This window comes from Taurulus bubalis (genome assembly GCF_910589615.1).
Source record: "Taurulus bubalis genome assembly, chromosome: 11".
NCBI classification, from domain to species: domain Eukaryota; kingdom Metazoa; phylum Chordata; class Actinopteri; order Perciformes; family Cottidae; genus Taurulus; species Taurulus bubalis.
Window position 1 is genome coordinate 9,870,049 of NC_136599.1, and position 13,026 is coordinate 9,883,074.

Here is a 13,026-nt window from a genome sequence, read left to right on the forward strand (position 1 = left end):
TTCTAATCAGAATGTAATTTCCTATACCCATATGACGTATGACATCATTGTAATGTACAGTTTTCATCATACTTTTATTTTAAAGTTTTCTCATGATAGCTTTGATTAAAACCCCAATGTATACAGTCTTCTTGTGTTTTGATGTTTCTATTTATTTATTTATAAATTGGCATCCATATTTATCCAAGTCATGTGCGCACTTATATATCAACTTATTTAAATGGTAAGAGAAAATATCAACACATTTAACATAGACATTCTGAAGGATTTCACCCCAAAAGAGTTGGGTTCACCAACAACAGCGTAGTCTGGCCCTTAATCAATGACCAATATCCAATGGCAAAACTGTTCAGAACTTGTAATGATAAGTCAACTGACTTTGATTTTAGGCTAGTATCTAATTCTCAAAAATTGACTCATAAGTTATTTTGCTATGTAGGAACAGAGAAGCAAATGACTAGGATTACTTGTAATATTTCTGTTCTTTGTTCAAGAAAAATGGAAAGTGTTCTGAAAGTGTGATTTATTTATTTTATTTTCCTTCACCCATCATCCCTTCTTCCCCAGTCCTGGTCTATAATGTGTAGTAGGGCTAATACAAGAAATGTCACACACAAAAAGAAGACATTTGAAAGAAGAAAAACACCAAACACACTTATTCAAAATAACTTCTCTCACAGATATTCTGCAACAGGAATGACAAGAGATCCCACAAACAGGAATAGCATGACTATAAAGTCAGTGTACTGAAGCAAATATTTTTACAAAACTTAAGGTCTGTTAAAAGGGGAAATATAAACAATTCTGAGATGTCAATATTCCAATAAAATGGCATAATTTTCAATGTGTGCACAGGAAAAGAACACTCTTCTTAGGAATCCATTGGAATTTCCAGCAACAAAATAGCCTTAGGGCTCACTTGATCGTTTTAGACACTTTAAATGGCCAGTGCGCATGTCTGAACACAACAGCAGCACCCTCACCAACAGTTACGCGCTTAGCCTGTGGGAAACCCCCTTTGGTGAAAACTTCTTGGGGAATCCCTCGATCTGATTTAGTTTCAACCTCTACAGTTGGTTACAACACGTGTGACCGAGAACAATGAAAACAATCGCATAATACCCTTTTAAAATGCAAGGTGGTATTGAATAATAGAATAATATTACTTACTGCAAGTTGTTTCTTTATTGGTGTAATCAACATTTATGCGTGACAATATCACAAAACAGAGAACATCCGGCACCAATCTCAACAAGGGACATCATAACAGCTTGATTCATTCTCACTAGGCTGATAGATACAAGTTTAAATAAATAAAAGAATAAGACAGAAGCGAAAAAAACGACAATAATACAAGTAAAAATTCGTAACAGGCAAGACAATCTATTTTAATAAGTGTGTATACGTATGAGTACATGTGTTATTGTTTATAACAGAGACTGTACTTTCTAAACTCAACCCTCGAGGGTTCAAATGATGGCCAAGAATAGTTGGCTTTACGAATATGAAATATGAAATTTCCCCCAAACAATCAATGAATTGACAGTCCCGAGGAACCCACACTGCCTGCATGATGCGATTAATTTACAGGAAACGGTCAAGTAAAAAAAACATACAGGAAAAACCCTCCGCAGCTCCTCCCTCTCAGAAACAGAAGAGCAGACTCGCAGACTACTTCAGAGCCGCGACTACAGACTGCAGCTGAAGCCGAGAGCAACAGCTGCCGACACAATTCATGAAAATGCATCTTTTGCTGATGATGACGATGTCGGTGATGTATTTTTCGGTAAATAATCTAATCAATGTATTTCGTTGTTCGATAATATGATAAGTAATAGCATTTACACTTTACCGTTTAGCCGTGTGGTTGTTGGCTATTCACTTGTGCTCATTTTAAATCATTCTATTGATATTATTACTCAGATGTACAGCTAAAAGTTATATTCTGGTCGAAATTGTGTATATTTGTTGAACGTCACACCCTTTGACGCAGGTCTGTTGAAAGTTGCTTTCACTTTCGTTTAACTCGCCGCAGGGATGACACGCGACTCTTTTTATATTTATATATTTAAATATTGATATCAAAGCATGATGAATTGTAAAAGAAAGGCAGAGACGCAGTTGGCATTCAGTTATCGGAGTTGACAGCTTCTTGAGTGTTTGGGACTTTCCGACAGCCTCCTCTGAGAGGAAGTGCAACAGCCATGACGGTATGAGGACGCGTCTCTTAGTTATTCATGTGTCTCTCTTCCAGGAGATGACCTCCGCTCAGTCCGCCTGTGACCCACTCACTCAGTATGAGAGGAATGGCGAGTGCTGCAAAATGTGTGGGCCAGGTACGTAAACAGGACTTTGTTTGCATGAAACTGATCTAGGGACATGTTACTTTGAGTATTGCAGTCTCTGTTGAGGGGCTGAGTCCCATTCACTGACCATGAACGAAATGAATAACAATATGTACTAAAACATGAACAATTGGGAGCCAAGTAGTCTATATTAAGGTGTAAAGGTAATGGATGTCCCCCAATGGCTACGCTAGAGACATCAACATTAAAGGTACAGTATGTAGAAGACAAAGATGGCAAAAGGCCGACTCATTGCTGATGCTAAAAACATTTACTTTTGCTTTCACTTCGCTCTTTTCCTTCGTTGGTTCCTCTTTCACTTCCCCCATCTCAATGTCCACATCACAGGAAAATAAATTGTTAAACATTTGGGAAATCCTCTTATTCGATTTCTCACCAAGACTTATCAGAAGATCGATACCTCGCTCGTTGCCTCTGTTAAGCCTAGTTTATGGTTCTCCGTCACGTCGGCGGCGTAAGTACGCCGTCGACGTGACGCCGTCGTTGAGCATTCAAAGTTCTGCGTCGAGGGACCGCGTTGCTCTGCAATTAACCGCCATGCCACCAGGGGGGGGTGTCTGTGTGGCTGTGTGGTTTCAGGGGTTATAGCCGAATTCCGGTCACAGTAAACAATGGCGACCAAGTTGGAGCGGCTGCATTAAAGTTGGAGCTCATCAATATTGAAGAGCAAATGCTTATATTGCAAATGTTGAAGCGCAGGCGACAGAGAAGACGTTTGCGGAGGTGGTCTGTACGACCACTAAACCGGTCGAGGCTGGGAAAAAGCAACTGCCGGAAATTACGTTCTGAGCGGACCAATCACAGCGCTTGCGGTCCGCGTCAACGCGACGCGTAGTTAGGATTTTTTGGAGGTGCGCGTCAGGCTACGGCGTAGGGGTCTGCGTCGACGGCGTAGCTACGGCGTAGGTAAGCCGTCGACCTGACGGAGAACCATAAACTAGGCTTTAGATATTGAGCTACATCCAGGTAGAGCTGAGACAAATAGTTGATTAATCTGGTAATTTCTCAAAAATGCTAATATATTGAGAGAGAAAAACTCCCCATTTACTTCTCCGCTGAGATGATTTGCTAATTGTCACTGTTTAATAACACTGTGAACTGAATATCTTTTGTTTTTAGACTTTTGGTGGAACAAACCATCTCGGAGTCTGGGAATTAGGATTTAACACGTCACAGACGAAACTAATGCAGCAGATCTACAAAGCACACAACCCCATGAGAAATTGCAACTTCTTGTTTTTGCACTGAACTCATCCGAAACATATTCATTCGTGAGATTTAGATTTAGCTGCATGGTGGAAGAATTTATTTGTTAACTTCCTTTTTAGGCAGAGCCGGCTAGCCTGTTTTCAATCTTTATGCTAAGCTAACTGTCCCCTGGCGGTAACTTTGTAGTTAACAGACTTTTCCATCTCACGCTCATCAAGAAAGCTTATTTACCAACATTTCTAAAGATTACTTTTAGCCACATGTCCCCATTTGTACTGCATATTGAGACAAATACTATAATACTGCACAGGTTTTTGACTATGAACACTCTATGTTTTTCAGGGACCAGAATGTCGTCCCAAGGTCCATGCCTGGATCCTCAGTGCACAGAATGTGGAGACAATGACTATCAGGATAAATACACAAAAGAAACCAAGTGTCAAAGTCAACCGTACTGTGACCCAAGTAAGAACCAAACAAAAGTGCTGCTAGATATGAACTGATAGACGTTAGTTTGATGTCGCCCAACTTACAACCTGTGTCCATTCCACTTTCAGATAAAAACTTTGGCGTTGTTGTCCATAAGAGCAAGACAACAAAAAACACCTGTGTGTGTGAAGTGGGATTCCACTGCTCGAGTGAAGAATGTATAACCTGTGTGCCACACACACCCTGTGAGCCGGGACATGGAGCTTGGGTCACAGGTACGACACGGAGCTTTGATTCACGTTGAATATAAAGAATGACCGGCTTTGTTTTGGCAATGTGCTGAATCTCTCACACTCTGCTCTCAGGAAACCATACGCTTAACACTGTGTGTCAGAAATGCACAGAAGGCACATTTTCCGAAGAAAAGTCATGGGACGGTGTCTGTGAGAAATGGACAGAGTAAGTGCAGGAAATCCAATTCCACTTCCAGAAATCAATCACTTCAATGTATTCTCGGCTTGTATATTTCTGCAAACAAACCTTCATGAGAGCAACACCTTTTGGTCCTCAAGGCTGTTTCAGAGATAAAGTCACGAAAGGAAACAATTCAGAAAATCCGCTTATTTGTGGATTTGTGCATTGAAAGAGTTCAATGATAAGATCAATACCACTCTCATATATGTATGTTAAATATGAATCTACCCTCCACCATATTAATGAGTGAGCTTTAGAAGTGCTAGTTGGTTTGTTTTTGTTACCCCTATTTCTTGTGTTTATGTTTTTTATGCTAAGCTAACTAGCTGTTGTTGTATATTTGCTGGTCAGGTTGGAGAGTGGCATTGATCTTTTCATCAAACTCTGTAGGAAAGTACATTACCCATAATGTCCTGAAGATGTCGTGTTATTGTATTTTATTGAAGGTTGTGATGACAGAAGTAGTGTCCAGGGATGAATGCTTATTCTCCATTAAAGGAGGTGGATACCATTCTTGTGTTGCTGTGATGAAATGTATCAGCATAAGAGGATTCATTTATAAACTGGGGCCATAGTACTGAGACTTTTGCATGTTTGTGGGGAGCTGCTATCAACGTTCATAAATGATTGTCACATTAGCAGAGTACCATATTCACCAAACATGTCCTTGTGCTTGAATGTGAGTTGAAGCTTCAGGACATGCAATCACCTGAATCAGAAACCAGGAATGTATCCTTTAACACTGTGAAATCCTTTCTAGATGTATGGAGGGATACCACGTTGAACAAAGCGGAACAGACGTATCTGATAACATCTGTGGTAAGTTCTGCGTAGGCTGGTAAATTGTAAAAGTTTCTCACTGTTCGCTCTCCTGCCGTCTGCAGCTGTGTGGTTTGTGGTGTCTTGCTTAAAACGAAACTATGGAGACGATGTGATGATCTTTCATCACATCGCCTCCATAGTTTCGTTTTTTAGTTTCGCTCATAATTCTATGTTGGTCTGTGGTTTTAACTGTGTTTAACAGCTTTCACTGACACATTGTTCACACTACATTCATGGCTAGACTCCACTGTGTTGTAATGGCTAAATAACCACGTTTTTGAAAAGCAATTAATTAATTTAAAAGTAAGCATGGACTCCATGAAATTCTCTTTTCTTCACTCTTTCTTATTTGTGCTTCCTCTGCTACAATGTGAACAAATATGAAAGTGTTTCAGTGATTTGCTGAAAAAAACTTTTCCTGTTGATCTAATTTGTATTCTACTCAAACGATGTAATTATCCTGTATTATTGGAGAATATAAATTGTGAAAGTGACACTGCTGGAAGGTTCAATATGTGGTTAATTGTTTTCTCTATTTATTGTGTTGCAGAGAAATCCTCACGGTCACATACAGTTGGGATTGTTGTGGGTTCTGTGATTGGGTTTCTCCTTGTGGTGATATGTGCTTGCTGGTGTCTATGTAAAGGTATGTTGTGCTTTACATTTTCTCTTTTATGACATTTTCAATGAGTTAAAGTTTCAGGAATCCACTTACTGTACTCTACTTCTCTGATTTTGTTTCTTCTGTTTTTGGTAAACCAGTCTACGCAAAAGAAAAAGTGAAGGTAAATATGAGTTTTGTCCTATATTGTTGACTACACTAACCTGACTGAATAACCTGTAAAACAATCCAAATGATTGCACTCTCAAAAAGACAATTTACTGTGAATGATTATGTTGGAAATAATTGATTCTAAAACAAAGTTACTTTACCTCTTCTGTGTCTCTTTAACACTACAAGAAATAGTTGGACATTTTAAGATTTATCTGCCTTCTTTTCGAAAGTTTTATATCTGCTTGATAATTATGAAGCTGTGACCAGTGGGTGGTTAGCTTAGCTTAGCATGAATACTAGAAACGGGGGGTATAGCTAGCCTCGCTAGTAAACTAGTTCTGTGTAATTTATTTAAAATGAACAAAAGTTGTGTTTTGGAGCCGAGCGAGCTGTTTTACAGTCTTCCTGCTCAACTAAGCTAAATGTCTGCTGGTACGAGCTTCCTATTCAGACGTGAGAGTCTTATGAATCTTCTCATTTCCCTGTCTGCGTCAAAAAGCAAATTAGGGTAATTCACAAAATGTCAGACTATTATTTTGAATAATACTATGTGGTGTCTACAGGATGTGACGGTGTTAACGGGGCTATTCTTAATCCCATAACCTGATAAAGAAAAATGAATGTGGTAGTGGAGTAATATCCTACATTCAGAGCATGTGAACACACTGAGAAACTGTAACGTCACGTTACTTTTTTTCTATGCCCACAACTGAAAATGTAATACTCCATGTTTCTTATATTTCTACTTTACTCTCTTGTAGGTCTGCATTGAATTATGTCAGGGAGACAAAAAGGAGCCACTGAAAGAAACCAAAGTGCTGATAGCAAACCCGACTGATCCTATTGAGGAAGAGTCCATGATTCCTGACCTGCAGTCCTCTCGAGAGGAGTCTGGACTGAGGACACCGGAGGAGAACGAAGATCAGCTGTCGGATGATTTTGTTCTCACTGAAAATGGAAACTTTGTAACTCAGGAGAATGGGAAGTCGGTAGTCCTTTCCCGACAGGAATCACAACCGCAGACATTTACAGACTAAAAGCAGCTGCTGTCACTACGATCATTGCATGTAAATATGAATGTATCATGTTGTGTAATTTTGCCCTATATGTTTCTGTTGTACATAATTCCCCCCTTAAGATGTATTAGGTAGCTTTACGTGTTACCAATACATTTAACTCATTCAATAATAATGTAGCTGCGGTGTAACTCATTTAGGAGGTACATACTGCTGTGTGTGTGTGTGTGTGTGTGTGTGTGTGTGTTGGAATGCAAATTTTCTAAAATTACATATTTGTACAAAGTTGTGTTATGAGGATAATTGTGCATGGAAAACTAAAATGCATACCACTTGAATGTTAAATCCATGGGAGTGTTTATTTGTCTTGCTATTTATTCCCATCATGCCTTGTGGGATATTGTCGTTTTACATCTGTGTTGGAAAATGCTACAATTTGAGCTCATTATTATCTAAGTTTGTTTCCACTTCGGAAGAATGATAGCGTTAGAAGTGAGCCGAAGTGGCTACAAGCAGCTCATCTTTGCACTGGACCCACGGATGTGCGGACACCTATTGCTGGAAAACTTTGATACTCACGAAAACATATAAACGTGAGGATTCTCATTCAAGTCCTGGAGTTATAATGAGTGCTCATGATATCGAAGCGAATTTGTGGACGTGTATTACTGATGGACATGGGAGATATCCTTGGAAAGTAAGTATCGTTCAATCGGAAGAAATATACGTGAAGGCCATTTATTTAATCAGAAGTCATGCACCTGTTGGTTTTACCTCCCAGGCACAGACTGAAGAAAACAAACCGGGCTGCAGTTCCACTTGATTTCCTCAGAGGGGCGCTAGAGGTTCACTACTGTTGAACCTTCAGCTCATTGAATAGTCTCTACCGTGCCCCTCTGCTGAAATATGGAAATATAAAGAGTAGGAAAGTGTGATTAAGTACCCCACCACTGTAAAAGTCCAATTCAGAAGGAGATAGTGGTATAACTGGCTCTTAACATTTTTTATTTGTATGATATTCTATTATTCATCTGCTTTCTTGTGAGAAAATGGCTCAGAAAAGAGCTAATCTGCCCTCTGTGTGTTCCTGTTTGTAGGGATTTGCATGGGAGAGGCCAGAAGACAAGGCAGTGACGCTCCCAGGGGCTTTCTCCTTATCCCCGGATTAATGAAGGTGCAGCCCTTTGAATTTACACGGAAATTTGTGCGATTGATTGTGAAGAATCTCTCTTCCAGACTCTAAGCGTAACTAAAAGTTAAACAGACATATGAACCTGCTGCAACTGCCTAATATCTAAAGTTATTGTGTAGCCTACCTGAGGAGAAACTGGCTCAAATAAACGCCTTTCATGCAGTCAAACAGGCATCAAAGAAAATTCAGACTGCTTTTTTTTTCTTTCAAAGTGTATGTCAGGGACAATCTGACCAAAAACCTAATTTGGGAAGATTAAATATCCTTGGGTCTTGGGTTTGAAATGCAAAGTAAGGCCAATACTCTCTTTGTACTCATCTCATTTACATGAATAAGCCATCTTCTCTTTTAGTCTTACATGAGAATTTAAAGTGATGTTGAGGAAAATGCTAACTTCCCTTATTAACACAAACTAGGGTATATGTTGGTGTTTTGACTTGTTATAGGTATATTAACGATAAGGCTTTCCATTTAACCAAAGTAAAATACAGACCAAGAAAAAAAAAAGTATTTAGAAGCTGAACTTTTATTTAAGCAAAAATATTTCTTCATGAATAGACAAAAAAAGGAAACATAATTTACACGTTTGGCGATGGAAAAATACATCTACAATTTATTTACAACATGTTTTAGTCTTTGGTCTGAAAACAGGTTTTCATTTTACTGCAAACTTCAGGAATAGTCGACCAAATCCCTGAGGTTTGAAAGTTTAAAGTGCATAGATGTGGAAAAGTGTCTCTTGTGTGTGTCTAAATACCCACTTAGACAATCTCATGAGTGGTGTAACACGACGGGACGAACAGTCCGTTTCTGGAAGCCCACTCAGCCCACAGCTTCCCGGCCGGGTGGTAAATATGCTCCATGGGTTTCTTCACAGTCTCTGAGGTGGCGGTCTCGGCCAAAGACCAGATCTTAGGTTTCTGACTGACAATGTTTTCTTTACTTTCCGAAACGGATATCGTGTGATCAGAGTCACTCTTTTCAACTTTCTTATGAACAAGTGCCAGTTTTCTGTCCTCGTGCTCGCTGCTCGGCTGCTGCAGCATCTCTAGCCGCGCCTTTACGCACGCCGAGCTGTCCAACGCGCTGTCTTTGTGCTCATCGGTGTGTGCGGGGTCACTCTGAGGCTCTTCCTCATCCAGATGACAGTTCTGCATGGAGCTGTCCGCATCGTCGCTCTCTCCCTCCTGCTCGTCGTCCTCCTCGTCTGATTTCCCCTTACACGCCCAGCTGACCCGGTTCTCCTTCTTCAGGCGTCGCCTCGCGTTCGCGAACCAGGTGGAGACCTGCGTGAGGCTCATCTTGGTGATGATGGCGAGCATGATCTTCTCGCCCTTGGTCGGGTAGGGGTTCTTCAGGTGCTCGTTAAGCCAGGCCTTGAGCGCCCCGGTGCTCTCTCTGGTGGCCACTTTGGCGACCCTACCGGGGTCCTCGGCTACTCCGGGGCGGTACGGTGGGTAGAAAGCTCCTCCTCGAGCCAGCAGCGCATGGTGGTAAGGAGAGGCGGCCTTCAAGTCGAACGCGTTGTTCTGGGGGGAAAAAAAACAGAGAGAAGGAACGTGAGCGCAAGCAAAAGGGATCTCGATTGTGCGCAATTACGCACGGATTTGGCGACCCCTTGACCCAGAGCACACAATTGAATGCGTGTTTAGAGCGACAATTTAATAAAAGGGGAAAACCTCCTCAACTCGTGGATTCCGGGAAAGTGTTTAGGCATCAGGCTAACATAACTTCTGTACCACTCAGTGTGTAAGAGTAAAATCAAAATAAGTTGTGAAGCTTCTGCAAGATCATATTTTTCCAGACTTTTCTGTTTAAAATAGAGCTGCAATGATTCCACTTGAGCTTTTAATGTAAAGTGGATTACTTTGTGAATGCTCAACTCACCATGTTTGCGATGTGCCTGTGGTGCGGATAGGGTATGAAGTTGTATCCCTGTAGTCCAGAGTACGTTATTGGAAGTCCGGCTGCCATCGCTGCCAGATGCTGCGCGTGCTGCTGCTGCACACCCGGTGGGCATCCCAGCACCGGGATCTGGTATCCAGTCGGCATGCTGAGGTTCCGCTCCAAGAAAAAGCTGCCAATTCCAGTTTGCGATGCGGGCATTTTTCCTGCGTCACTGCTATTCGGTTTTGTGTGGCAATCCAACCTCCTGGATCTATTTATATCCACCCAGCTGCCAGCGTGTGTTTGCAGGGTGGGGGTCAGGGGGAGGTCCCACTGGTAGTGACTGACAGCTACGTTCAAAAGACCCACAGCTTTCACTGGCAACAAATCCCATCAAAGAAGCCCTCCGCTGTTCCTTTTAGCGTTTTCGCGGAGAGGCTAAATATGGGCTGCTTACCGCAACACAAGAGTTTTTCTGTAGAGAACCGAAGTTTCAATTCAAATGCAACATTTTTCTTGAAGTGAATGAAGACTCAGAATTAACTATCAGCTCATATGCTTTGTCATAGAAATACAGTCGTTAGGTTTGTGTCATTAATCACATTTAGCTCACAGCCCAAAATGCAACTTTTCAAAGTATAAACCGAAGACTAAAAGTTAAAAATTATATATATATCGGCTCATTTCTTGGCGACACAGTGTTATCTATTTGGACGTTTTAATCGTTTTTCATTGTGGTTTTCTTTTGCCTCTTGAGTTTTCAAGACATAGACACGTACAGGAGTTTGATGTATGTTTAATGAGGAATTTAACACTTCGCACGTCTAGCACTAATTGCCGGAGATCTTAGAAAATGACCTGAATTCAGTTAACAACATCCTGCCAGTCTCTCCTGTCGCGTGTGACACTTCATCCTCTACAGATCTGTAGTTTTTGTGAATTGAATTAACTATCAATGACATTTAATTACGCGAATAAACAATTAAAGTAGTTTTTTACGCACGTGTAAAAGTGTCACTCTGACAGATGTGCAACATTCTCCAAAATAAACCTCTCGCAGTTATTTCATTCAATAACTAATTGATTGAATATAACAAAGTTGTCATAACCAGCCTCAGAGCCATATATCTTTGTATGTGTTCACTTATTGACTGAACCATAACAAACTGCCTTTTACATGTCGGATGACATTGTTTTGAATGGAGCGCAACGTTTCTATAGGCCTAATTAAACGAGGTTAGGTGAAACAGGTGTTGACTAATGTATATGATAATTATGAGATAACAGATGCTAATGTATGTGTGTGTGGAGGGGGTTGTTGGAGATAAGAGGAGAAGATTACACTTCTTATTCCACTGCCCCCTCCCTCATGCCCTTCAAAAGAGCCACAGTTAAGCTCTGTGTTTGGGTTCAAGGGAGCTTCACCTCCTTTATCTTGCATAATTTGTATTATTATATTAACCGTATTAAGAGGGCTAGTGCTGGTGGCGATACAGAGAGCAGTATTAAAGTGAAAATAGCGTGAAGTGATGATACCCAAAGCCACTTTACATATATTTATTTTACAATCTTTTCATTTTAGTTGAATTACTTTTTTTCTGTTTAGATTTTTATTTCTGTTTTTGTTTCTATTTTTACTCTTAACCCAAAATGTAGACATCCAATTAGTTGTAAAGTGAGTTGTAATCTTCCAGTCGGCTCATGAGTTTGCCTATAGAGTTTGTATTCACTTTTTTCACTTAACTACTTTCGTCATCATCATGTCTCGCTTACTTTGTTACTTATTTTGAAGAAATGCATTGGCCCCCATTGTTAATAATAACACCTCCATGAACATGTAAGTTGCAGACTTATGAACTCAACATTATTAATAATATTTAAGCCTCACATTAGCCTATAAAGTGTGCACATACACATATTTAACAAATCTGTGCATAAGTCAAACTTTATACAGGTTACACCAGCAGTGGGTATTCTTTTTGAATAATTATTTGAAACTGTTAAAAAGGATAACCTTGCAATAACCTTGTAACGTGTTGTATTGATTTCCTTGTTGCAGTAGATTTACGCCTACTATGAATGTACACTCAGTGTTCGGTTTATTAGTTACAGCTTGCTGAAAATCATGCAAAGGTCGACCAAAAACTCTTCATGAAAGTTAGAATGTTGCTGGGAAATATTTCAGAGAGCTGTTGGTTGTGATGTCATCCTTTATTAAATACACACGCTTAAGTTAATTCAAAATTAATGTCAAATGACACAGATTGTAAATATTAAGTGAATCTTTCGTAAAAAATAGAACAGTGTGCAAGTTATAACAATTTCTACAATTAAACATTATTAGATTTTTTTGCGAATATGAAGAAATTAATACTTTAGTTGTTTCATCTTACCTGTACATTTCTGTTCTGCTCCTAAAACAAAACCACTTCAACTTCTGAACTGATTGCACTGGAACACTAAATTAAACAGGGGGATTGCCATGTAATATAATAAACATATTTAATCAATTAGTGTCAGTACTTTCGTGTGCTTTTCCTGAGCGTTACTAGAAGAAATACTAAAACGATCAAGCATTAACAGTGAAATAAATGCTGGACAGCTTTTCAAATGGCATGCTTTTCTGTATACAATAACAATAATTAATAATGAAGTGAACATCTTTGTTTTTTTAAACTTTTGGTCAGACAAAACAAGACATTTGAAGACGTAATTTGGGCATTTTTTCAACAATTGTTTGACATTTGTTGAAATAAAAAAAATAGTCTGCAGATTAATTGATAATGAAAAGAATCCTTTATATCTCCCACCATAGCCCCCTAGTTATAAGAGGTGTATGTAATAATATGTTGCATG

The 13,026-nt window shown here is 39.7% G+C and overlaps 1 protein-coding gene across 1 annotated transcript; it reads left to right on the forward strand.

Moving 5' to 3' along the window:
- The first annotated feature begins 1,723 nt into the window (after positions 1 to 1,723).
- cd40 (CD40 molecule, TNF receptor superfamily member 5) lies at positions 1,724 to 7,332 on the forward strand. The gene is made up of 9 exons (XM_079226882.1): positions 1,724 to 1,786; positions 2,255 to 2,336; positions 3,918 to 4,040; positions 4,133 to 4,279; positions 4,370 to 4,463; positions 5,239 to 5,297; positions 5,851 to 5,946; positions 6,063 to 6,085; positions 6,837 to 7,332. The coding sequence occupies exons 1-9, from the start codon at positions 1,736 to 1,738 to the stop codon at positions 7,110 to 7,112; spliced, it is 951 nt and encodes a 316-aa protein (XP_079083008.1). The 5' UTR covers positions 1,724 to 1,735; the 3' UTR covers positions 7,113 to 7,332.
- The last annotated feature ends 5,694 nt before the right edge of the window (positions 7,333 to 13,026 follow it).

Bases quoted from the DNA above. Each gene is read 5' to 3' on its own strand.
- cd40 (XM_079226882.1), top strand. From the start codon at position 1,736: ATGAAAATGCATCTTTTGCTGATGATGACGATGTCGGTGATGTATTTT. The intron at 2,337-3,917 runs GTACGTAAACAG...TATGTTTTTCAG, and splicing joins CTGCAAAATGTGTGGGCCAG to GGACCAGAATGTCGTCCCAA. The intron at 4,464-5,238 runs GTAAGTGCAGGA...AATCCTTTCTAG, and splicing joins GTCTGTGAGAAATGGACAGA to ATGTATGGAGGGATACCACG.